Below are 25,241 nucleotides of genomic sequence, written 5' to 3' on the forward strand. Positions count from 1 at the left end.
ACTTAGAAATATTTGGGCATTAGCAACTCTGTGAGAGGCGATGTCAGAAAACTATGCAAATTATTGTTAATTTTTTTGTTATTTGTGAATTGGTCAAGTAGGATAATGCATGTAAATCAGACTTACAAGTTGAAAATATTTTTGTTTTGTTTTATAGTTGAATGCTTGTAATAGAAAGACGTGACGTAACAATGTTGATGTCATAGTCAACCTGTAGCTGTGATGTGGTTTATTAATGTACTGATACATAAGCAGGGGACTGCCAAACGCGGAGGGGTGTTCTGTAACATGGTCAGTTGACCCCAACTACCCCATTTGGTATTGTGGATATACAGGTGTACAGTTGAAATAAACTATTATTTGGACGCTCTGTCACCACGATTTCCATGATATCAGGTATGTAAACTAGTGACCTTGACAGACGAAGGATAAAAAAGGTCATCAGATTAATATGGTCGATGATTTGTTACTCATACGTAATATATCCTGTCACGTTTTACAAACTTTTAACTTATTATCTTAAATTAAAAACCGCTTTGTTCATAAGAATATTAGTAAAATACGATTAGTCAGAAAATAAGAACCAGAATGAATTGCTACAGCAATGTTTGACATTTATTCTAAACCACAAAGTATTACGCCAAAACGATCATTAAATTAAATGAAATTAAATGATGACGCCCTAACGACGTGAAATATAAAATATCGTCCTGGTAGTCACGTGACTTTACATTCCGGTGTTAATAATTGAAAATCGGCACCCACTCAACGATTTGCCAACTATATACAACAAATCGTATACCCCGGTGGGAATTACGGGTACAACAAAAATGTAGAAGCTCGACAAACCATCACTAGGAATTCAGAAAAAAGGGTATTTCCACCCGCCTGATCCATCAACGCGTTGACTTAAGTATTCGATCAGGCTCTTTCCGGGCGTCAACTTGTTCGCACCACACAGTGACAGTCGGTGACATGGAGAAGTCGACCTTCTTGTTACACCGCTACCGAGTATGTTTACACGATCAATCATACTTGAATTACTTGGTGGTACCACCTACCTCATTTCAGATCAAACAGAGATTATCTTTTGACTTTTACTAGATACGCTGTTAGACTTGTTTGATTTAGTTGATTTAGGATATGATAGGATATTATATTTGAAACGTACACAATATAGGTTGCGTAGAGCTCAACAAACAGGAACTTCTAAATCGTTAAAAACAAACTGTGCTAAAAAATTAATAATAAAATAACCGAAACTTGAAAAAATAAAAGAAAACATAGCCTCATAAATGTTTATAGCTATAAAGAGATCTCATGAGCAATTGAAAAGCTCTTATCAACAAAGATAAATGCTACAAACACCGTGAATTGTCAGTTCATGTCACGGGGAGTTTGAGCCGTCAATATTCCGCAGAATAAATGTCCGTTTGGGTAATTAAACGCCTCTACAATTAAACGCCTCTATTTCGAGCAATCTCAGAACAGGTAATTTAGTACTGGTACAAACAGATTTAGAGTAGTAGTGATTAGGGGAGGTGGGTGGTCAGGGCTCCACATCTGTGCAGAATACGTGTAATACTCTTACATTATAACTATAATTAGGGTACACTATTTCACTATTTGTTAATGATATCGTCCGGTATCTGAGACATGGCTTTCACAGTGACGCCCATTGCAGTGTTATAAACAAACAACGTGAGTGAAGTGCAGTCGCTTGTAACCAAAAATAACACCCAATCGGTTCTGTGCAAGTGAACCCGTGTACAGGAGCCTATTGTCTATGCACACGGCGTCGGTAATATTTATTACTGAACGAATATTGACTTTTGCGCCCGGGAGTAGATCATTTAGCCGATGTTATGTGTTCTTCAAGCGGGAGGACACACACGCCCGGGCTGCTATAATGTTGATATATTCATAAATTTGACTTTCTAAAACAATCACATGATCGGTGTAACAAAATCTAACTGAATTTGGGCTAGCCCCATTATATTTACAGGCATTCTCTATTCGTACAAGTGACAACGTTCGATCAATACACGGCTCCACTGGTCCTCAAATACTTCGAATGTTCCTATTCTGTACCATATAGTGAAGTTGCGTGAAAGCAATTAAACCTACCAGGGCCGGTTGTTTGTTATTTTTTGTAATATGCGATTGTGAATAAACTGTATTTGTATGTGTATATTTCACTTTCGTGATTCATTGTCCAACAATCTCCTTACTCTGTAAATATATTTGTGTTTTGTGGGAATTCTTATGTTTTTTAGTTGATGGCCACGATTGATCTTTGATCTCCAATAAAATACTTCCAACCAATAGGCGAAAGTGTTTTTATCGCGAGGTGGCATCATTTTAACTGACTGTAAGCAGTATGACCGTCAGTATCCAGACATTCTTTCACCCTGTCGTCGAGATCGGGCACTGACCGTAAGCGTCTTTCTGGTCCAACATTCGAGACTTTCTGGCGCACTTGTTGTGAACTACTGGTGAACCATGAATCAGAAACTATTGTTACTAGCATGGGAACTTCGATGAATAAATAAGTTGTTTACTAGTTTTGAAGGTATGTGTATGCTTGTCGTAGAAACACGTGACGTAACAATGTTGTGGTCACGATAACAGACAGCTGTAATTTGATCCTAGTACCAATCTTGAACCAGAACATAGCCGCGCGGGGATGGTGTCCTGTAACATGGTTATGTGACTTCCAATTACCCATTTGATGTTAATATTGTGAATATACAGATGTACAATGCAAATAAACAATTATTGGGACACTCTGTCACTGCTATTTCAACATGATCACTTGTCACTCCTTTATACCAGGTATGTAGACTAGTGACCTTGACGGACGAAGGATAATAACGGTCATCATATGGTCGATGATTTGTTACTCATACATAATATATCCTGTCACGTTTTACAAATTTTCAACTTATTATCTTAAATTAAAAACCGCTTTGTTCATAAAAATATTAGTATAATATTGATAAACAAAATGCGATGAATGAAAAAAAAGTTGCTACAGCGATATTTGACATTTATCAGAAAATGAAACACGACCATTTTGAAATATTATTTAATGGCGACATATCTATAAAATACGAAATATAAAACAATAATCATTGTCCTTGTGATCGCGTGACTTTGCTTAGAAACTATTTGTGAGTGACGTCAATCTGGTCCAATGTGACATAATTATTAGACAAAACGAGCATAATTGGGGTCAATAAATTCAACTATATAACAAATAATACAATATAATACACAAAAAATACAACAATTTAAAGAAAAGTAAACATGTCATAATTATGGTATGTCTGTTAGTACTTGTGCTGTGCGCATAAGCAGTGTTAATAATTAAAAATCGTCATCCACTCCAACAATTGTACGACGAAGCACACACCCCGGTGGGAAGTATGATTACACCAAACAATCAGACGTTTGACGAGCAGTCACTAGGAGTTCATAAACTTAGAATCCCCACCCCACCCGACCCCCATAATATGAAAGTAATTACACAGGATAGCGCGCCGTGACCTACGAACAGTAAGCAACCACTTGTTGATTTACTACGTATTGTTGACATTCCAGGTCACTCGATTTGGCCTTGCGATTTGTCGCTTCCGTGCTGAAGCCGCCTGTGACATTGTCCGGTGTAACGAACGTTTAAATGTCAGAATAGACCATGATAGATTGTTAACCGTATGTATCATTGGTCATCGAGATCATGTGACTTGTCATAACAAATGAATAATCCCGGGTGCACAATTCATATGAAAAGTTTAAAGAAACTAGTCACCCAACCAGTGTTACTTCCAAATTATTATTCGTCAAGTCGAATAAAATAATAAATAACAATATATTATAGTGATTTATGGTCGTAATATATATATATATATAATCTCGAATCGCTATCCCAGCATTGTTGCAATCTATACTGATTTCGCAAACAAGTGTACCACGGTACACATTTAAAACTTCTGTTAAAATGGCTACAACCACGGAACCAGTGACTTTGAACGTAAGTAACGAAACAGGGCCGGCTGAGCTGCCCGAGCACATCGAAACGCTGATGATCATCGACCAGTATCTGAACTATGCAGTAGTACTGATTGTGATGTTTGGGATGGGGGGAGCGACAGATCTTAAAGAAATCAAGAGGAGTTTCCAGAGACCATGGGGTATTTTCATTTGCTGGGCTTCACAGTTTATCATCATGCCAGCGGTTGCGTTTGGTGTTGCCCATGCAGCTGACTTCCCGCCGGTTTACGCTGTCGCTCTCGTGATCCAATGCAGCGCTCCTGGTGGGAGTATGTCCAATGTAATGGCTTATTATGCTAACGGCAACATATCTTTGAGGTAAGACTACCCCTGAAACACGGCATGTGGTATGGCATATATATTTGTATAGGGTCGTATGTTTATTCAAAGAAAAAGTTAAATTTCACTTTTTGTGGAGACGATTTGCTGAGTGGATTCAAATCCGTGCGTTTGGACGATGGATTGGCAACCTCTTCACGATTTCGTTTTTAAGTACATTCAATTATTGTATAGTTTATGTGTGTTTTGTTTCTAAGTTTGTTGTGATGCGACCAAAATTGACACTGTGGATGTCATAATTATGGTGTGTCTGTTAGTACTTATGTTATGCGCGTAGGCAGTGTTGATAATTAAAAATCGTCATCCACTCCAACGATTGGCCAACAATTGTACGACGAAGCACACACCCCGGTGGGAAGTATGATTACACCAAACAATCAGACGTTTGACGAGCAGTCACTAGGAGTTCATAAACTTAGAATCCCCACCCTACCCGACCCCCATAATATGAAAGTAATTACACAGGATAGCGCGCCGTGACCTAAGAACAGTAAGCAACCACTTGTTGATTTACTCCGTATTGTTGACATTCCAGGTCACTCGATTTGGCCTTGCGATTTGTCGTTTCCGTGCTGAAGCCGCCTGTGACATTGTCCGGTGAAACGAACGTCTTTCCGGAAAATTTAATAAACAATTGATATAAATGTCAGAATAGACCATGATAGATTGTTAACCGTATGTATCACGTGACTTGTCATAACAAATGAATAATCCCGGGTGCACAATTCATATGAAAAGTTTAAAGAAACTAGTCACCCAACCAGTGTTGCTTCCAAATTATTATATATATATATATAGTCTCGAATCGCTATCCCAGCATTGTTGCAATCTATACTGATTTCGCAAACAAGTGTACTATCACGGGGTAATCTCTTCTCTCGGGTTCTCTACACTGTCAGGGGGGAATCTCGTCTCGTCTCTCTATCTCGTCCCCTTGAGGTACGGGATCGGGAAAGTCACTTTAACTTTACAGTCAAATAAGACACACTGACACACAACGAAATACGTTTCAGCTCTCGTCTTAGTCGATCTGTGGAGCACTCTATAATACACAGCGCCCTGGGGAAAAAATCCCCAAGGCTATCAAAAGACTGAACCAAGACTCGCCCAAGACTGGACTGCCTCAAGGCTCGCCCCTGGACTCTCTCGGACTCTCGACTGCCCAGGACTGCACTCTCTCTCTACTGCGTCTATCGTGCTGTGTTCGTCAAGACCAACTCAAACTCTCTTTATTCATTTTCACAACTCTAACCAATTACAAAGCAGTAAAAAGACTCTAGGGCGTAACCTTCAATCATAAAGCCAATCACACTAAGTACTGAATACGTCATATCTTTTGATTAATCGTTCACTACATTAATAACTACGGATACCAACTGTCAGAATGAGTAGTCTAAAAAGCGGCGGCTATCTGGTAATTAGTTCCAAATCACTGAGCCAAGTTCCGTCCAAAACTTCAAATAGGCCTACACGATGACAGACATAACACAGCAATTCGCTAATAATCAGTTAATTAAGTCGGTTAACAGATACGCAAAAACAAATTCATGACAGTACCACGGTACACATATAAAAACACCACATACGCGAAAAAACAATTTCTGTTCAGCAATTCCAGGCACTGATTTGACGCTGAAGTAGTGCTAGATGTTGATAACTTACTACAATAGGTTACATACTTTGTTTTCACAATTACAGAAGTTGTTACAAATAATGCAGACAGCGCACCGGAAGAAAGCTCCGCCCATGAAAGAGGCGGTACATTAGTTTTGAATTTCTCCTCCAATAAACGATCGAGGCTCTCAACTTAGTTTCCTACTTCAATTTGCGTCATATGTTATTTCAATGAGAGGGGAGCATAAAGTGGTAGCACTGCAAAGAACGTTATTTTACAGAACCAGCTGACCGACTGATCATGACAGAATTATTCATCAAAGTGCATTATTCCTACTGTGGAAATATCCGTATCACGCCGATGTATATAACTGAAAGCTGCCTGCAACAAATGTCCTATGAAGACTTCATCCAGTACATCAATAATGAAAATGAATACATAAGTAGAATGGGTGTTATTCGATTATTAGTTCTCGACGATGAGAACTAAAAGGTTGATGTGCCACCAAATAATCGCTTTAAAAAGCTTATCACTGGCACGCACGATCACACGTCCGGGGAGGGTCGATTCGTCTCGCCTCGCAAGTTAATTCGTCCCACAAGTCGATTCGTCAGATTTAAGGTTATCCCACTACTAACTCGCCAAATAAGCACAACAAGATCCGATCAACAAACTGTTCATGTGCTCGTCATGCACTGGCATGCGTAATTTTTCGTTTCGCCATTTTGTTTTTGCCGACGTTGGGTTATACCACGGTTTCTAGTAACGGAAAGGAAAAATAAACTATGAGACTTGAAAAAAAAGTTAAATCTGAATTAAAACTGTTCCTATTTTTCCACCTACCATCTTCCATGCACGGAACGTCCACGGAAGTTGTATATATTTATAAGATAAATAAAATGTCATATTAAACAAATCAAGCCAACTTTCTCGGACATATTCGAACGCGAAAATAAAATATGAAAGTTACAGACAAAGTTACATCCGAATATTTATCACATGAAAAATAAACTGTTAATATTAACAACAAGCAACGACTAGTTTTATTCAATACCATGGTTGACAGCCGACGCGTGAACATAATCTAATAATTCGGCAAGATCAGTAAAACACACATTTGACAATAAAATGTAAGTGAGAAGTAGCGAATGGTGGAATGCTCACGAGAAATTGAAATGCAAGTTACATCTGATACCTATAATTCAGAGCATTTATACAAATACACGCAACGTACAAGATATTAGTTAATAAATACGAATACACCGTACACGCAACGTGGAGTTATTAGTTTGCGTCACGGTGTCAGTAACAGTTGACCGAACCTGCAACGTAAACCGACAAGACGTAGGATATACCTCACGTCGATGTCAACCTTTTGCACACATAAACATAAAACATAATCAAAGAAAGCTTAGAAAGAACTCCCATGTGCTGAGAGTATTGGAGACACATTAAATATAATTTGAAATAACTTAGCTGAAAACTAATTATGCAAATCAGAAAATTAACATGAACAGATTTGATTGTAAAACTAATGAGGTCTGCGCAATGTAACAAAAACTCTATGTACCAAGTTTAATTGAAATGTGATTAGAACCAAAAAATTATGAATTATTATGCTAATTAGGGAAATAATATGAACAGAGTTTTACCCCAAACTAATTAGGTTTGTACATTGTCCTAGAGCATCTTTGTACTAAGTTTCATTAAAATGGAAATTAGTACTTTAGATATCAGTGTGAAAGCTTAAAATTGGTTAATTATGCAAATTGGGTAACTAATATGTACAGATTTTAACCCACAATTATCCAGGTCTGTCTATTGTCCTACAGCATCCATGTATAAACATTCATTGATATGTGATGATTAGTACCTGAGATATCAGTGTGAAAGTTGGAAATTGGTTAATTATGCAAATTAGGTAATTAATATGCACAAATATTTACCAAAAACTAATTGGGTCTCTGCATAATTCTAGATTCATTGAAATGTGATGATTAGTACTTTAGATATCAGTAGAAAAGCTGAAAATTAATTATGCAAATTAGGTAATTAATATGCACAATTATTTACCCTGAAACTAATCAGGTCTCTGCATAGTCCTAAAGGATCTATGTACCAAGTTTCATTGAAATGCGATGATTAGTACTTGAGATACCCGTGGAAAAGCTGAAAATTAACTAATTATGCAAATTAGGTGATTAATATGCACAAATATTTATCTGAAACAATCAATCTCTGCATAGTCCTTGAGTATGTAAGTACCAAGTTTCATTGAAATGTAATGCTCACTACTTATATCAAAAGCTGAACATTAATTAATTATGTAAATTATTATATGTACTGATATTACCATAAAAATTATCAGGTCTGTGCAGTGTCATATGACATCTATGTACCAAGTTTCATTGAAATGTGATGATTAGTACTTGAGATATCAGTGGAAAAATCGAAAATTTACTAATCATTATGCAAATTAGGTAATTAGTATCCACGGATTATTACCAAAAACTAATCAAAACCTAGCATTTGTTCAGAGCATCTATGTACCAAGTTTCATCAAAATCCAATGAGTGGTTGTTTAGATATCAGTGGAACAGTCATGGAACCACTAAAAAATAGCTAATCATCATGCAAATTAGTTAATTAATATGCACGGATTTTTACCAAAAACTAATCAAAACCTAGCATTTGTTCAGAGCATCTATGTACCAAGTTTCATCAAAATCCAATGAGTGGTTGTTTAGATATCAGTGGAACAGTCATGGAACCACTAAAAAATAGCTAATTATCATGCAAATTAGTTAATTAATATGCACGGATTTTTACCAAAAACTAATCAAATCTGCGCATATGTTCAGAGCATCTATGTACCAAGTTTCATCAAAATCCAATGAGTGGTTCTTTAGATATCAGTGGAACAGTCATAGAACAGCTAAAAATTAGCTAATTATCATGCAAATTAGGTAATTAACGAGCATGGATTTTTACCAAAACCTAATCAAATCTGCGCATATGTTCAGAGCATCTATGTACCAAGTTTCATCAAAATCCAATGAGTGGTTCTTTAGATATCAGTGGAACAGTCATAGAACAGCTAAAAATTAGCTAATTATCATGCAAATTAGGTAATTAACGAGCATGGATTTTTACCAAAACCTAATCAAATCTGCGCATATGTTCAGAGCATCTATGTACCAAGTTTCATCAAAATCCAATGAGTGGTTCTTTAGATATCAGTGGAACAGTCATAGAACAGCTAAAAATTAGCTAATTATCATGCAAATTAGGTAATTAACGAGCATGGATTTTTACCAAAACCTAATCAAATCTGCGCATATGTTCAGAGCATCTATGTACCAAGTTTCATCAAAATCCAATGAGTGGTTCTTTAGATATCAGTGGAACAGTCATAGAACAGCTAAAAAATAGCTAATTATCATGCAAATTAGGTAATTAACGAGCATGGATTTTTACCAAAACCTAATCAAATCTGCGCATATGTTCAGAGCATCTATGTACCAAGTTTCATCAAAATCCAATGAGTGGTTCTTTAGATATCAGTGGAACAGTTATAGAACAGCTAACAATTAGCTAATTATCATGCAAATTAGGTAATTAACGAACATGGAATTTTACCAAAACCTAATCAAATCTGCGCATTGGCCCAGAGCATCTATGCACCAAGTTTCATCAAAAACCGATGTATGGTTCTTGAGATAGCAGTGGAACAGTCGGACACACATACACACATACACACACCCACACACACATACAGACACACTAACTGCAAAGACTCCCATTTTGTGCTTCGCACATGGGAGTCAAAAATTGACCCTGCTCAAGATCGTAATGCTGATCAAAATTTAAAAATAAATAGGACGAATGTGAATTGGGACAAATGTGAAATGGAACGAATGTGAATTGGGACGAATCGACTTGTGGGACGAAAGTGTTGGGACGAATGTGAATTTGGGCGAATTGACAGTGAATCTGCCGCCGTACACGAGTAATTTTTGTCCGTAAATGCGCGGTCGCAATGTTTTATAATATTCGACTTAGTCTATAACGTTGTCAGTTTCCTGGCAGGATACTCTCGGTGGTAACAAACCGTTTGACGATATTATAAGCTGTCTGCTTTGAAACACCATTTCGATCTCCAATCTCAGCAAATGACAGTCCACGAAAATACAAATCGACAACTATTGTTCTCACTTCAACTTGTTTTTCGACTTCTTGCTTCTCAATCGTGGTGCTTAAACAACTTGAACAAACGCCGATTTGTAGACACGCAATCGACACGATGACCGACCAAAAGTGAATGAGAGACAGACGCGCCTCAAAGTCTACCGGACTTCGTAGCAAAAATAGAAAACATTATGGGCAATATCTGTCAATCATTCGTCTGATTTGCAGCCGATGTTTATATTTCTAGTTACAACTTATATAAATTTGAAAACAAAGTGTGTAACCTATTGTAGTAGGTTATCAACATCTCGCACTACTTCAGCGTCAAATCAGTGTCTGGAATTGTAAAATGGCTACAACCACGGAACCAGTGACTTTGAACGTATGTAACGAAACAGGGCCCGAGCACATCGAAACGCTGATGATCATCGACCAATATCTGAACTATGCGGTTGTACTGATTGTGATGTTTGGGATGGGGGGAGCGACAGATCTTAAAGAAATCAAGAGGAGTTTCCAGAGACCATGGGGTATTTTCATTTGCTGGGCTTCGCAGTTTGTCATTATGCCGGCGGTTGCGTTTGGTGTTGCCCAAGCGGCTAACTTCCCGCCGGTTTACGCTGTCGCTCTCGTGATCCAATGCAGCGCTCCTGGTGGGAGTATGTCCAATGTAATGTCTTATTATGCTAACGGCAACATATCTTTGAGGTAAGACTACCCCGGAAATACTGTATATGGCATATGTATTTGTATTGGGTCGTATGTTTATTTTACTTTTTGTGGAGACGATTTGCTGAATGGATTCAAATCCGTGCGTTTGAACGATGGATTGGCAAACTCTTCAGGATTTCGGTTTTATGTACATTCCATTATTGTATAGCTTACATGTGTTTTGTTTCTAAGTTTATTGTGACGCGACCAAAATTGACACTGAGTCGCATCACACAAGGACGATTACCAGTCTCAATATTAAAGGGGAGTAGAGGTCTGGCTTTTGACACTCTGTACATGAAATTTGAGATCTATGAACGAATTCTGTCGATAAAAACAACTTGCATGTGCTGCGAAATGCCCTAAATATCGGGTATAAAACTGGCTTTGAAGCAGACGACAAACGTCCGCTTTGCCTGGCGTAGTTTCGCCTCTAGAGGGCCAGGTCAATGATGTCATCAGTGAACACTGATAATTGAACCCGTTCATTCTAGTACGTCAATCTCATAGAAGTGCTACTATGAAAACCCTTGTTAACTGACAATTTAAAAGTTGAAACATTGTGAGGTGTTGTGCGTATGAGTACCATATCGATTCATGTTAAGTTTCTCGAAATCCCATATAAAAAATCACGTTGTTGGTTTCGAAAAATCGGCAGAAAAACTAACCTGAAAGTGAAGACACGGACAGCGTTCTAGCTATAGTGAACAGTGAGTGGATAAACATTGTACGAGTTAAAACTGAATTAGAAATACGCTCACGTCACTTGAACTACAGTACTCATTTCGTCCAACTTCCCACTTTTCAATCGACCGCTTATCGTTTAATTTCCGACCGCACTGTATTTTCCGACCGAAAAACGACCGCATTTTTATCGTTATCGTTTCTCTCGCTGGCTCATTGAAAACACCGACCAGTCGCTCAAACACTGGTCACTGGCAAAGGAGTGGTACAGTTTGGGAATACAACGGGTATTAACTATTTTTAAATTCCGAACTACTCTTCAAATCTATACCGAAGGGGGGGGGGGGCAAGGGTTATTTTCGTTCAACGTAATTGCAATATTTTTTTGTTCGTACAACGTAAATAGAAAAAATAAATTCCGTAATTCTGTAATCACAGGCTAGACGTACAACGTAATCAGTCAAATATTTTTTTCGTATACTGTAAAAATGTGTCATTTTTCTCGTACGTACAAAAATTCACATCCAAATAAAAAAATCGTAAAGAATAATCCAGGGAAATTACATTTTAGGAACTGTAAAACGAATAGATGACACAATTCACTACAAAATTGAATGTCACGACGTAAAAGGCCCTCTAACCGAATGAAGAGCATTACGAGGGTAATATGCGCATACGTCTCTTCACACGGCGCAGCAATGGTGGAAAATTTGAGTCGGAGAGCTCTTCGGACCATTCAATGTTCCATTTGTTAACACTGTAAACTGTAAAAACGCCTTTTTTTTCTTCGTAAATTGTGAAAAGCCCTTTTTATTTCCCGTAAAACCGTACCAGCTACCCCCCTTGCCTCCCCTCTATACCACTTTGTAACGTTCTGTGTCCAATATTAAATAACTGAGTTTGTGTAATTATTATGAAAGCGATATATTACAATGTTGAAGTTTTTAGAGCCGGTACAATATTATAAACACATTTGCGTAATTAGAAAAGCAGCGCACTAAGTAAACGATCTTAAAATATACAAGTTTGCGTACTAATTACATCACCGTCAGAACTAATAACAATTTTACAAGATTAACGCGCGAGTGGTGGAGTGGAGTGTGAACTTGAACATAAATAATGATGCTGGTTATATCTCAATTTTCAGATAAAAATGGGATAACACATAATCACTAAATTTGTGTACATGTGGGTATGCAGCAACAAACATGCACTACATTTATAGCGGTCATAGTTTCCTAGTAGTTAAACATTAAGTTAGAGTCGCACAGAAATCATTACTTAATAACCCTAAGGTGTAAATAACTTAGTATTCTAATATGAAAATACATTGCTATACTTCACATCAGTATACTACATAAACTGTGTGAAGTATAGTACTGTTCTAGTTATGAGACAATCACAATAGCGAACACAGTGATGTGCCATACGCGTTGAAATATTGAAGTATAGTCAGAGTAGAGCCAATAAGCGTGTTTATTTTACAATGTGAAATTACTTCAGACTCAGACTGTCATATCACTGTTCCAGCTTACAAAGTTCAATAGCCAGAACTCGACATGTACAGATATGAAAAAAAGGTTTTTGATTGATTAAATTACCTTTTTGTATTTTTGATCGGAATTTTGTTGATATAATGTAATGCCATATTTGATTTGTAACTTACACAGCTCATATTAATCAAAATAGTGAGCCCTGATTCAAAGAGGTTATAGAAAACATACAGACAAATAAATAAATAAATAAATAAATAAATAAATAAATAAATAAATAAATAAATAAATAAAAATCTCTAAAATTATTATTATGATATGATATTTAGTGGCTAAATTCATTAGAACAACTGACAAGATGTTCATGGCTCATATATTGTAGCCATGACTACTAACTCTTGTTTACCTTTCCGATGTTTGTTTCTTCTATTTATTACAGCATAACCCTCACTACGTGTTCAACCATACTTGCTGTGGGTGCCATGCCGCTGAATTTATTTTTATACGGCCGTACTTGGACGGACGACGCCAATGTAGTCATTCCATACGCTACGGTTATGGTATCCTTGGCCGTTTCATTGGTTCCCGTTGCAATTGGATTATTCCTCAAATACAAAGTAATACCGAATAAAATTGAAAAAGTTTCGAAGGTAGGTAGGGGGGGGGGGTCATAAATTATATTATAGTTCACCCATAAACCAACGTCTGACCTTTAACATCGCTATTTAATCTCGCAAACCCATATTTCCGTGCAATGTACGTGAGTGTTATGTTCTGACGATACTCTGGTAGTTAATTGTAGTGTTTGTATACTGAAAATGCCTGACGCCTTTTCTTAAAAACGATCTTTTCCGAGTCGATTTCAAACACACACGCGTCACAAAAAGAGCGATTTTTACGACAGATGAGTTTCATGTTTAAGTAACACTGTCGATCACAGACATATACATTGTATTATTAAACCAGTTAATAAACTTGAATGTAGTGTAAATGGCAAGACCGTACTTGACAGTGGGGTGAAAAAACGAATGAAATATAAGTAATTTAATTATTTTATATTTGTTTTTTACAGGTCTGTGCTTTTCTTGGAATTGCCGGAATACTTATCGGTATAGGTTTGAGGGCGTACATCAAGCCGGATGTCTACACATCGTCATGGCAGGTGTATGTCGTCTCTGCCAGCTTACCTGCTTTAGCATTTTGTGTGGGGTTTATCACATCATCCATCATTCGCTTACCGTGCTCAAAAAGACGTACCATCGCCATAGAAGCCGGGTGTCAAAATGTAGCTCTATCACTCAGCGTCATCAATTCGTCATTTCCGGCCGGCCCGGCGCGTGCTGAGATGCAGGCGATCCCGTCTCTCTATGGTCCACTGTTAGCTATAGAGTTCCTTGTATTCGTTGTAATATATCGGTTCTTATATTACCATGGTTACCTGGGTGCATGCGATTATGGCGATACAGAAAAGGATGAAGATATCGCAATGGTGGCGCCAGTCGAAGAGGGCAAGTATAACTCGAAGGGGGGCATAGTAAATGGAGACTTTGAAGTAGGTGTGGTCAATGGTGGTCTGACAAAGGAAGTGGGCGTGGTCAATGGTGGTCTGGACGAGGAGGGTGGCATATCCAATGGTGGTCCGACCACGAGAAGTGGCGTAACCAATGGTGGTCTGACAGCTGATGGAGGAGGCGTAGTCAATCGTGGTTTGACTAGGGATGAAGAAAATGCATTATAAAATTGGGAAAGACAAGCCCCATCGTGCTTTTTTGCAAGAGTAGGCATCTTATGAACCAACAATTGCAAGAGAGGCCCAATGAGCTCGCATACATGAGACTATTAAGCACATATTGCATGACCATGAGGGCACTAGTATACGTCTATTTCCCCGAGGAGTTGTGGGTACCAACAATACCTGCTATTTGGGAAGTAGCAGGTATTGTTGGTACCCCACAACCCCGAGGGGAAAAATAGACGTATACTAGTACCCGAGTAAGGCCATGCAATATGTGTTTTATAACACATTACACGTTCTTACTGTACCATTATTGGTAAACACACTGCATGTCTTCTTCTCGACGTCTGCTAGCGTGTCCTTCGTCTTCTGTGCATCTTTATTTTCTACTAATGTGTCAAGTTCTTCTTCTGAACTGAAGCTAAATCGTCCAGTCTTTCGAGGCGGACCATCGATATCAGCGACCGAACTAGCAGACGACATATTTGAAATCACACGATCAGGTGACAAGTGACGTCATCCCCGGGCACGAGTTGATGTACTAGTCTCCCTAGGGAACTAGTAATTTGCCTGGCGCTACTATGGTAATTTAGCCGATAACACGTGATCCTGTTTTGACCAATTACAGTACAGTATTAACGAGTGATGTCTTATAATACGATATATTATTATAAAGACAGTATCGCACTTAGCGGTTCCAAAGTGGGGAGGACATGGATAAGTGGAATTCTTGGCGACGCCCAAGGGGGAAATTCATGTCTGGTTTCTTACAGCGACCCGAATAAACTCTTGTTTATATAACCATATTATCTAGAACATAACAAATTAACGATTTAATATCATAGCTCCACGGCAACAGGCCACATAGTACGTTTGTGGCGCTGAATTGGGACGTTCGCTTTCAGTGGCTGCCATAAATGACTTGGAAAAAATGTATGCACTAACAATAAAATATTACGTGAATTCGGTAAATCTGTTTCGCGGTAACTCGGCTTTCGTCATTTATACACTTTCAAACGTATATTCAGAACTCCGTGCTGAACCCGCAAAAGATTATTTTATTTCACCATTTTTAATTAGGACAATCAAGTTACCTCTTTTTCCATTGAGTCCAAGTGAAATACAGACCCGTACCCAACTAATATGTACATACTAAACGTGTTTTTTTCTAGTTATGACTATAATGAACATATTCTTTCATTGTATATTCAGAATTTTTGTAATCCTACATCATGTCTTCTATATATATAGCTGCTCAATGGAATATTAGTATTAGTATATTACTTATTAGTAATGTGACAGTGTAACTATCTCGACTGAAATAGAACACCAAAGACAGACAGGTTCTGAAAGTATTGTTTCCCTTAAAAATAAACATTTTCAGCATGTTTTATTTGTCAACTGTAACTGTCTGCTTAATAAGTATGAAATTTGCATATTGATTAGTTGATTTGCATATTTTGCTGAAATATGCAACATTATGTTTAATTTATAATATTACTTGTTGGACATAACATACATCAGACCAAATATATTAAGTTTGTGAAATACATGTATTATAATATTATTGTCATAGAGTTGTATTTCATATCAAGATGTCTTCGTATAGTTCTGAGCACATCCGTTTTCAGAGACAATGCAACCGTATAACAGATCCATTTTTAAACGTTCAACTCTACATTTTATTATTATAATATAAATCAATTAATTTCAATGTAAATAATACATGCTAGCTTCATAGAGGATTACATAACTCAAACTTTCTTCTCTTACTTTATTAACCTTGTGTGAAGGACTCCTATTTGTTTGCCTGGCAGTTAGCATAAAATTCATAATCTCCAATACAAGCTGCGTACTGCATCATATGAGTGATATAGTGTTGTTCATGTATTCCATGTATCAGATGGGCCATGGGTCCATCGGCAAATATTGCTACGTCTTCTCCGCCATGACTTTCAGAAGTCTGTGGCACGAGAGATTGGAAGATGTACGATGGATCCTCTGAAAGTTATAACAAATGTACACTTTATATGGATATCTGGATGCTACATATTGAATGTGTGGTTTTAAATATTGTGTTGTTGCTACAAAATGTGGCCACAAAGAACATTTCAAGTACAATGTAACAACATTATAGAATTGCTACATCGTAATATAGGTGATTTGAATCATTTTACACCCCGAAGTCATTGTGAGTGCGCATTCCATACGCACTATTTCAAGCTGACGGGATAGGCAAAGTGTAATTTTACGAGTTCGAGTGCCGAGTTGCATGCTTTATCTGTTTGCATGTTTGCCCGTAATTTCGACTGTACTCCCTTCGCAAGAGAATCGAAACACAATATTTAGAACCAATGTAAAATAGGCTCTCGTCAAATTAGAAAGCAATGCACTTTATATGGATAACTAGTTTTGGTGACTTTATGAATATTGTGTTGTACAAAAGATTGGAATTGGTAAATTGGTCATCTGAATGTTATAACAGAAGTACAATTACATTAATAGGAATAGCTAGTTGTGACGACTTTCTGAATAGATTAGAACTCAAACCATAACTATAACCATTTCAAATGTCACATGACATGTGCATTCCAAAAGAAAGTATCTGTGCAAACACCGTGAACTATATGAAAGTTGAAATTGAAAGTTTCTTTCTGTCAAGTAAGTAGTACAGCCAAAACAAGATCAGCTTGGGCGTTCAGTTGCGAGACATAACAACAAAACGCAGGCAGTGATACATTTCGAATAAAATAAAAATACAAAATAAACGCAATCAGAGGCGCCGACCACGCGCGTTGGAAATAAATAGAACACGTTGTGACGCAGTCTTACCATCGTCTTTCACTCACGCAATATGATAATGCTATTTCCCAACGCACTTATATTTAATACATTGACGAAAAACACCACAAGAAAAATGTAAATCAGGCTTGTAATTACTAGTAACTCAACTCGAACGCAATATTCATCACTGTAAAAGTGGATAAATTCGAACCAGCCAGCTCATGACCGGAGACGTCCGGTCGTCTTCGTTGATAAGTCGCCAATTCACCACAATCGTGGTGGTAAACCACAGGGAGCCCAGGAACTATAATCAACTGTAATACGCAGTCTCTATGAGCGAGGGGGGGGGGGGTATCGGCTGGTATCTAGTGTAAGAAATAGACTATTTCTTACACTAGATACCAGCCGATACCCCCCCCCCCCCCCCGCTCATAGAGACTGCGTATTACAGTTGATTATAGTTCCTGGGCTCCCTGTGGGTAAACTGTTTAGCTGATTTTTCAAAAGATGGATATTCAATTCATATTCATCCCAACTTATTTGAATATTCTTTCTGTACAGGGATATGTCTGATGTCAACTAATAATACGCAATTATCCAGGCAATACTAGAAATTATTGCTGATACTAATCATGTTTTGTATTTGGAAGTTGGATACTTGAATGTGTAGTTCCCGGGCGTGTAGTAGACGAGCATAATCGTACTGTCACATGTTTTTCGTCTTAGCCTTGTCTTTTCGTCTTAACCGTCGCAGTCTGCTTCATTGAATGTTTAGTTTAATAATTGATAAACATATATTCAGTGTGAGACAGTTGCTTTAAAGTTGTGTTAATACAAAGATGATTTAAACTTGTCCTTCCGTTGCCAACATATTCAATATACGGAAATAGCATGTGCGTGCGTTTGCGTGAGTGAAACTTGAAGATGCAGGCGAGATTTCTCGTCGCAACGCGTTCTATTTATTTCCAACGCGCGTGGTCGGCGCATTTGATTGCATTTATTTTGTTCTTTCATTCGCGAAATATATCGCTGGCACCGTTTATTTTTGTCATGTCTCGCAACTGAATGTCCAAGCTGACTTTGTTTTGGCTGTAATTCTACCCTTACGTTTGTCCTACCAATCTAAATCAGTCAGGAGCACGCCATCTATGACATGTAAATAAACATACCGGGTGGATATCTAATCACGTGTGAAAATCATTGCATGTTACTACCTGTATTGACATCTGTTATATTAGGACGACTACCAGTCGTCAGATAACTGTCAGACACTTCAAAACCTCCTGGTCCATCGGTGTACAGGATTGTAGTGTACGGTAGATCATCACCACCCAAGCCGGTGTCCACTTTACCTATAGGTAACAATTAAGGTTCCAAATTCTGTTCAAGTGTTTTGAGGATTTGAAAATAGAATAATTTAATGTGGGCTATATTCTTTGAAATAAGCTAAAATATATTTTTCTCTAGTTACAGATATATGCACTTCAAGAAATTATTAACATGTATGACTATAACCCTTTGATTTTAAATTTTGCTAACGAAATTTTGCCTAATTTTAGGTATTTTTTGGTAATTTTGTGATAATTTCAGACCAGTTGAACTTAACTTCTTACTGGCTACAGTTCTTGATCAACAATTTGGAGAGAAAAAAAATATGAATTATGTAGGTATTTAGTTGTGACAATGACAACATATGTCCCCTTTTATAGCGTCGTGTTTGAACACGTGGTGCAATATTGTTATGCATTTTTCTATAATTTTGGGATTTATGGACATAGTTTCCCATTGGCTACCTGTCTTGATTTACATTTTAGAAAAATGAAAAATAATACTATAATTTGCGAATGGTGACAATAGTTGATTTTGGTGCTCAAAGGGTTAATGATATGCAAATTATCTAATTAATATGCACATATGGTATATAGAACTATTTTTTGAATGGTGACAAAAGTTGACTTTGGTGCTCAAATGGTTAATGATATGCAAATTACCTAATTAATATGCACATATGGTATATAGAACTATTTTGTGAATGGTGACAATAGTTGATTTTGGAGCTCAAATGATTAATCTGGTGTTATACAGCCAAACGTTGTGTAAAGTACTGGGCTAAAATGATCAATATGCCCAAAAATAGATACCCACGTAAATGTTATGAAATGTAATATACCATGGAAGAATCTGGGGTACGATCAAAAAGTACGTGGGTTGCAGAAGTTAAAACATTGCTGTCTTTGTGCAATCTTGACCAATTTTGGTATTCCGAAGAAGTTGGTAATATCAATTTAGCCTTGGAATTTTTTTGCTAAAGATTTAAAAATAATTTGTACAGTAAGTGGTTTAGTGATATTTGTACCATGACTAAATTAGATACATATCGTGAATTTAAAACAAATCTAATATTAGAGAAATATATCACTTCCGTAACTGTTATTTCACACACAAATGCCGTATCACGCTTTCGCTGCTGCCCTTTTTATAATGAATTTCGTGATACGCCGTTACTATGATCCACCGTCTTTCAACAATTTTTTTTTTTTAATGAAATCACATGACGATGTCAATTTTAAACGCCTTGGTGAATATGTATTTCATACATTTAATGTTCGATACGAGATTTCAGATTTATTGTAATATTTACTATACAAATCGACGCACAAACGTTCTTTGTTTTGTAATCACTTTATGGACCGAAATATTTGTAAATAAAGACTATATATGATCACAATTATTTAAATATGTAAATTAGTACATACCTAATATGGGATTGCCTCTACTAGGATTGCCTGTTATTGCGTTTGTATGGCTATGATCTGCAGTCACAACTATCAAGGTATCGTTCGATGACGTCATGTCTTTGGCTACTTGTACAGCATCGTCAAACGCTACGGCGTCTATCAGGGCCTTCCCAGCCCTATTGTCATGATGAGCGTGATCGATACGCCCTCCTAGAAAAAAAGTCGGATTAATATAATCAACCATGTCGTCATAATATTAAAGCGGGGGAGTCGTCACCTGCGCATGCGTCAGATGGCCATAGCGTGTCATTGTTTACAAACAAGCGTCTACCCATGAGCCTTTGCGTTTTTAGCGTGTGTTATCGTCGCTTGGGACTCAATTACCGCGCGTGCGCAGGTGACGACCCTCCCGCTTTAATATTATTTTATCATGTACACTGTATAATATTGATAATATTATCCTACCTTCGACCAACAAAAAAAAGCCATTGGCGTTCTTTTGTAATATTTGAATGGCCTTTCTCGTCATCTCTGTTATGTGTGGTTCACCAGCAATGTCGTTTGCACGATCAGCCTCATAGTTCATGTGGCTGCGTTCAAACAACCCTGAAACAACAACACATTTATTATTACTAAACAACTCGAAATCTTATTTTCAGACTTATTGTTGAAATAGTTATCGCGTTTTGTTCAATAGATGCATAAATCCATCTTCTATTTACAAATAAGTCTGCAAGGTCGCAACGGCCATTACTTGAAAACGGCCCAACTGGACGCAAATGTTCTCATTTTAAGACACGTTTCGATTTTTTTTTAAATTAATAGCATAACAATAATACCTAATAAAAAGTCTGTTTTCGCTGGGTCAACATTATTAAACTGATCTTCATTCCAGACATACATGGCAGACAGTGGGGGTTTACTCTCAATCCATTCTGTTATCAAATCTCTACCGTCAGTGCGATACCCTGTTCTGGTTGTCTCTTCCGGATCAGTTTGTGTATCCAACATAAAGTTCCTCCGTCCCCCTCCCAACACAACCTGCAATATTAATTATCAAAATAAAGTTGATATTTATCGAAAATTCCAGTGTTTGTACGACAAAAAACGAACACCATGGCGGGTGTTGTCATGAACTTGGGCACAAATATGGCGCACCAGAAACCTGTAGATAATAGTATATTTACGAACTTCAGTGGTGTAAAAAAACGAAATGGATATGCTAGTTTAGGCTGTAGTGGGAGAGATTCTTTTGTGTTCAAAATAGACCTTACTACATCGTTCGTCAATAGGTTTATTTACGTTCCTGACCTTACTTATACCACAGTTCGTGTTGAGGGACTGTGCTTATACGTGATTGGCGGAATAAAAAATGTACATTGGGCTGGAACAAAAAAATCCTTGAATTTTCAAGAAGACCTTACCTGTATACCAGTATTTTCTACCAGCTGTATTGCAATATCACGATCACATCCTGCGTCTCGTTCGGCTGTCGGAATAGCGCCATCGTATTCCCAGTATCTGTCTGGAATGTGGGCATATGAGGCCGATGGTGTGGCGTGAGTAACTCTAGTTGTCGTGACGACGCCAACAGACATTCCTGCAAGATTAGTGTACTTGTTATATGAATAAGTAAAAATATTCCCACATTTGTAATCGAAACCTGTGTATATTCAGCTGCCGCGTGATTTATATTTCGCCTACGCATTTATAAATAATTTGTCTTAATACATATTTATTCGTCCTTCAGAGTTAGCCAATAATAATGAATTGTACATCTCAGATCAAATATAATGCGGAGTCCGAATAAACCACACATTCCGTTTTTTGGAAACCCCGGGCTCTACCAACAGCCTCTATATTCTGTTTTATGTTGTTTTGAACAGAACGTTGTTCAGTAAATAAATATGTGTAACATCAAGGGTTATAAAATAATTGTTGAAATAGTAATGCCATGAGATTTATCCGAGAATACGTAGAACTTGTGTTATATTTGAATTTATTCAAATCACTACAAATCCCAGATGTCAATTATTAGATTTTCTGATTCTAAATAATTCTTACCGTGTTGTTGAGCTATCTCTAAAATAGATGGTATTTCCGACCCTATACTTGCTGCGCAGTCTCCGCGCGTTGAGCCATCGTCCAAACCAATTACTCCGTACTTAGTCTTAGCTCCACAGAGGTATGCAGTGGCCGTGCCTGCTGAATCGGGTGTCTGACGATCAGTGTTGTACGTCTACGTCCAAAATATGATTGATACATGGATCATACACCAAAATAGTGAGACCGGTGCAACAATTTAATAGTTTTCAATGACTGGCTCATGCCACGGGATATATAGCGTAATCAACTCACAATTTGGCTCCCTCTGGTACGTACTCACACGTGACATTCTTCATGGGAGAAAGGATAACGTTAGCGGATATGTGAGTAAATACGAAACCTACCTTTGACATACCAACATGAGGAAACTTGTCCATATTTAGTTCGTATTCTTCTCCTGTCTGTCCGTTATCCTGACCTTTCTTAATACGTGCACTCGTCACAGTTGCAACGCCCATACCATCACCCAGAAATATAATGATATTTTTGGCAACATTTTTGTTCAACTTTTCTAAGTTAACCGCCCTCTGTAGTGTTTCCTGTGCCTGTGCGTACCAGTCAGCTGCGGCTGGAATTCCGCAAAACAAAATAAAGCACAATATTTAACCGTTACATGTACGTTTTCCGGTGCAAAACTGGCATAAGTAATGTAATAACAAGTGTACCAAACTATTACCAAACTGTACCAAATAAATTGCAATCCATGTATAATCCGTAACAAGACAACACAAGTTAATTTTAAGCAGTCGGACCCCTCTTGTAGTTTGAGTATTTAAATAATAAATGTCGACAGTTGAATGACGTTAGTCTTAAATGAATGTCGAATACAATATATAAATTAAAGAGGCAATGTATTTGACGTCTTAATGAAGGCACGAGTCTTCATTGTAACATCAAAGTGCTGGTTTTACAACAAACATCACAATATATATTTATTACATTTAACCACACGTACAGATAATTCGAAGCGCATGCACACTGACGTTGAACGAAAACTGCCAAGTTTCGACAAATCGTATTCTATTGTTTTATTGTAATATAAAATACAATTATTTAAACATTCAATAAAATATTCAACGTTATCGACATTGTCCCTTTAAAGAAATCGTACATTATTTCGAATACGGGTGTCACGAATATCAGTAACTGAACATAACTTCATAGCCTTTTCTTTCGTTCTTATTGCAATTGAAATGTGAGCGCATAGTTCTACTACAAATCGAATATTTCATTGGTACGAGCTACGTTTTCTCAACAACGGTGGCAGTTATTATTATGACAGTTCTTGTGTCTATTTTTATCATTCAATCATGATTACCGTACATCAAGACTGAATGAAGGCATCATAAGAATGAACCAATGTGAATATTATAATGAATTTACTCCTTTTCCACTATTTAACACTTTATATATTAAACTATTAAGATACTATATATTGTACTTACGTTGTGACAATGCTGACTCAACGGCAAAACCGACGACAATTATAGCTATAACAGCATATATTCGTTGCTCCATGGTCTAAGATTTGGGCGTTGGAAGCGAATGATCTTGTCATGAGTTGTCAAAATAAAAAAAATGTCATCAATGAGAAACATGACATCTGTATGGGTTTAATCTATTTAACATTATCATTTAGCAATTAATCAAACTATACGCTGACATAAACATTGCCCTATTTCCAGATATATACATGGATATTATGAACAATATGTACGTTTTAGAAAGGTGTGAATGAGTTTTTTGATATAAAATATTTTTAAACGTTTATTAATTTTTAATTACGGATGAAATCATCTTGACCAATTACAATGCTCCAATTACAATGCGAATGAATACCACCTATATACGTGTTTGTTACGTATATTTTGACGATTATAAGTTATGATAAGTTAGAAGAAAATGATATGGAAATATGACAAGATTGTGACGTGGCCATTCGACAACAGCAGACATGCAGCGCAGAAGTGTTTGGTTTGAACTTAGTCATCGTTTCAGTTTATAGAAGAAAACCAGTGCTCACTGGTCAAGGTGGTCCTGAATCCTGTTGCGATGCTTGTCTGTGGATGATTTCACCTCTAATCTAATAGAGAATATCCATGCATTGCAATGTATCTTTCCATGGAAGGACAGTAACCATTCAATTTCTCAACAAAAAAACTTCCTTAAAAAACTATCACGAGCATTTTTATCAGGGACACTTCCATGTTGTAGTCACCAGTGTAATTTAGCAAATAGACGAGTAATATTTATGCCAAAACACAAAACTATGAAAACATGGGTGGGGAAGTTATCAGTGTCACAGCTCTCGATATAGTGACACTCTCCCATATGAGCAGCTTGTTAGGAAACCTATACATTTCTTACGACTGTGATTTAGGCACATGGGCATAAAATAGGGAAAATTGGAGAGCACCAAGATAAATCCGTGGGATATCGAGGCAATAATGCAAAATTATTGGCCAAATTAGCCGAGGTGGCATGGTTGGCTTCAGTCAAAACAAAATTGAATCATTGTATACCAAAGTTAAATTAAACACTTGTCATAGTTCCACCTCCTATCGATCTTGTCGGTCCCTTCAACACCTTTCATGTCAGCTAATGCATCATTTATGTTTTCTTTAGTCACAAGGGAGTCAGCCATTGGTTGGGTCACAGTCTCCATTACCATTTTAACATTACCATTTTGGCAGCTTTCAGTCCAATTAAATGTGTATCAGAAAACAAAATAACTATAACTCGATAACACTCAAATGTCACCCAGCTCGTAGCCAAATAGTTCATAATTACTGGTG

General features: G+C 37.2%; 2 protein-coding genes across 2 annotated transcripts; one reads left to right on the plus strand and one right to left on the minus strand.

Annotated features, from left to right (window-relative positions):
• The first annotated feature begins 4,000 nt into the window (after positions 1 to 4,000).
• On the plus strand, positions 4,001 to 14,821 carry LOC100369853 (ileal sodium/bile acid cotransporter-like). The gene is made up of 3 exons (XM_078009062.1): positions 4,001 to 4,371; positions 13,523 to 13,733; positions 14,156 to 14,821. Exons 1-3 carry the CDS (start codon positions 4,001 to 4,003, stop codon positions 14,819 to 14,821), a joined length of 1,248 nt encoding a protein of 415 aa, XP_077865188.1.
• Positions 14,822 to 16,260: 1,439 nt separating this feature from the next.
• Positions 16,261 to 23,985, minus strand: LOC100369701 (alkaline phosphatase-like). Its single transcript, XM_085506781.1, has 9 exons — positions 23,892 to 23,985; positions 22,791 to 23,014; positions 22,405 to 22,579; positions 21,765 to 21,940; positions 21,180 to 21,381; positions 20,806 to 20,946; positions 20,359 to 20,550; positions 18,817 to 18,954; positions 16,261 to 16,819 (listed from the first exon to the last, which is right to left on the minus strand). The coding sequence occupies exons 1-9, from the start codon at positions 23,962 to 23,964 to the stop codon at positions 16,617 to 16,619; spliced, it is 1,524 nt and encodes a 507-aa protein (XP_085362907.1). The 5' UTR covers positions 23,965 to 23,985; the 3' UTR covers positions 16,261 to 16,616.
• Positions 23,986 to 25,241: the final 1,256 nt, after the last annotated feature.

Source organism: Saccoglossus kowalevskii, chromosome 13 (genome assembly GCF_978046115.1).
Source record: "Saccoglossus kowalevskii chromosome 13, keSacKowa6.1, whole genome shotgun sequence".
NCBI classification, from domain to species: Eukaryota; Metazoa; Hemichordata; class Enteropneusta; family Harrimaniidae; genus Saccoglossus; species Saccoglossus kowalevskii.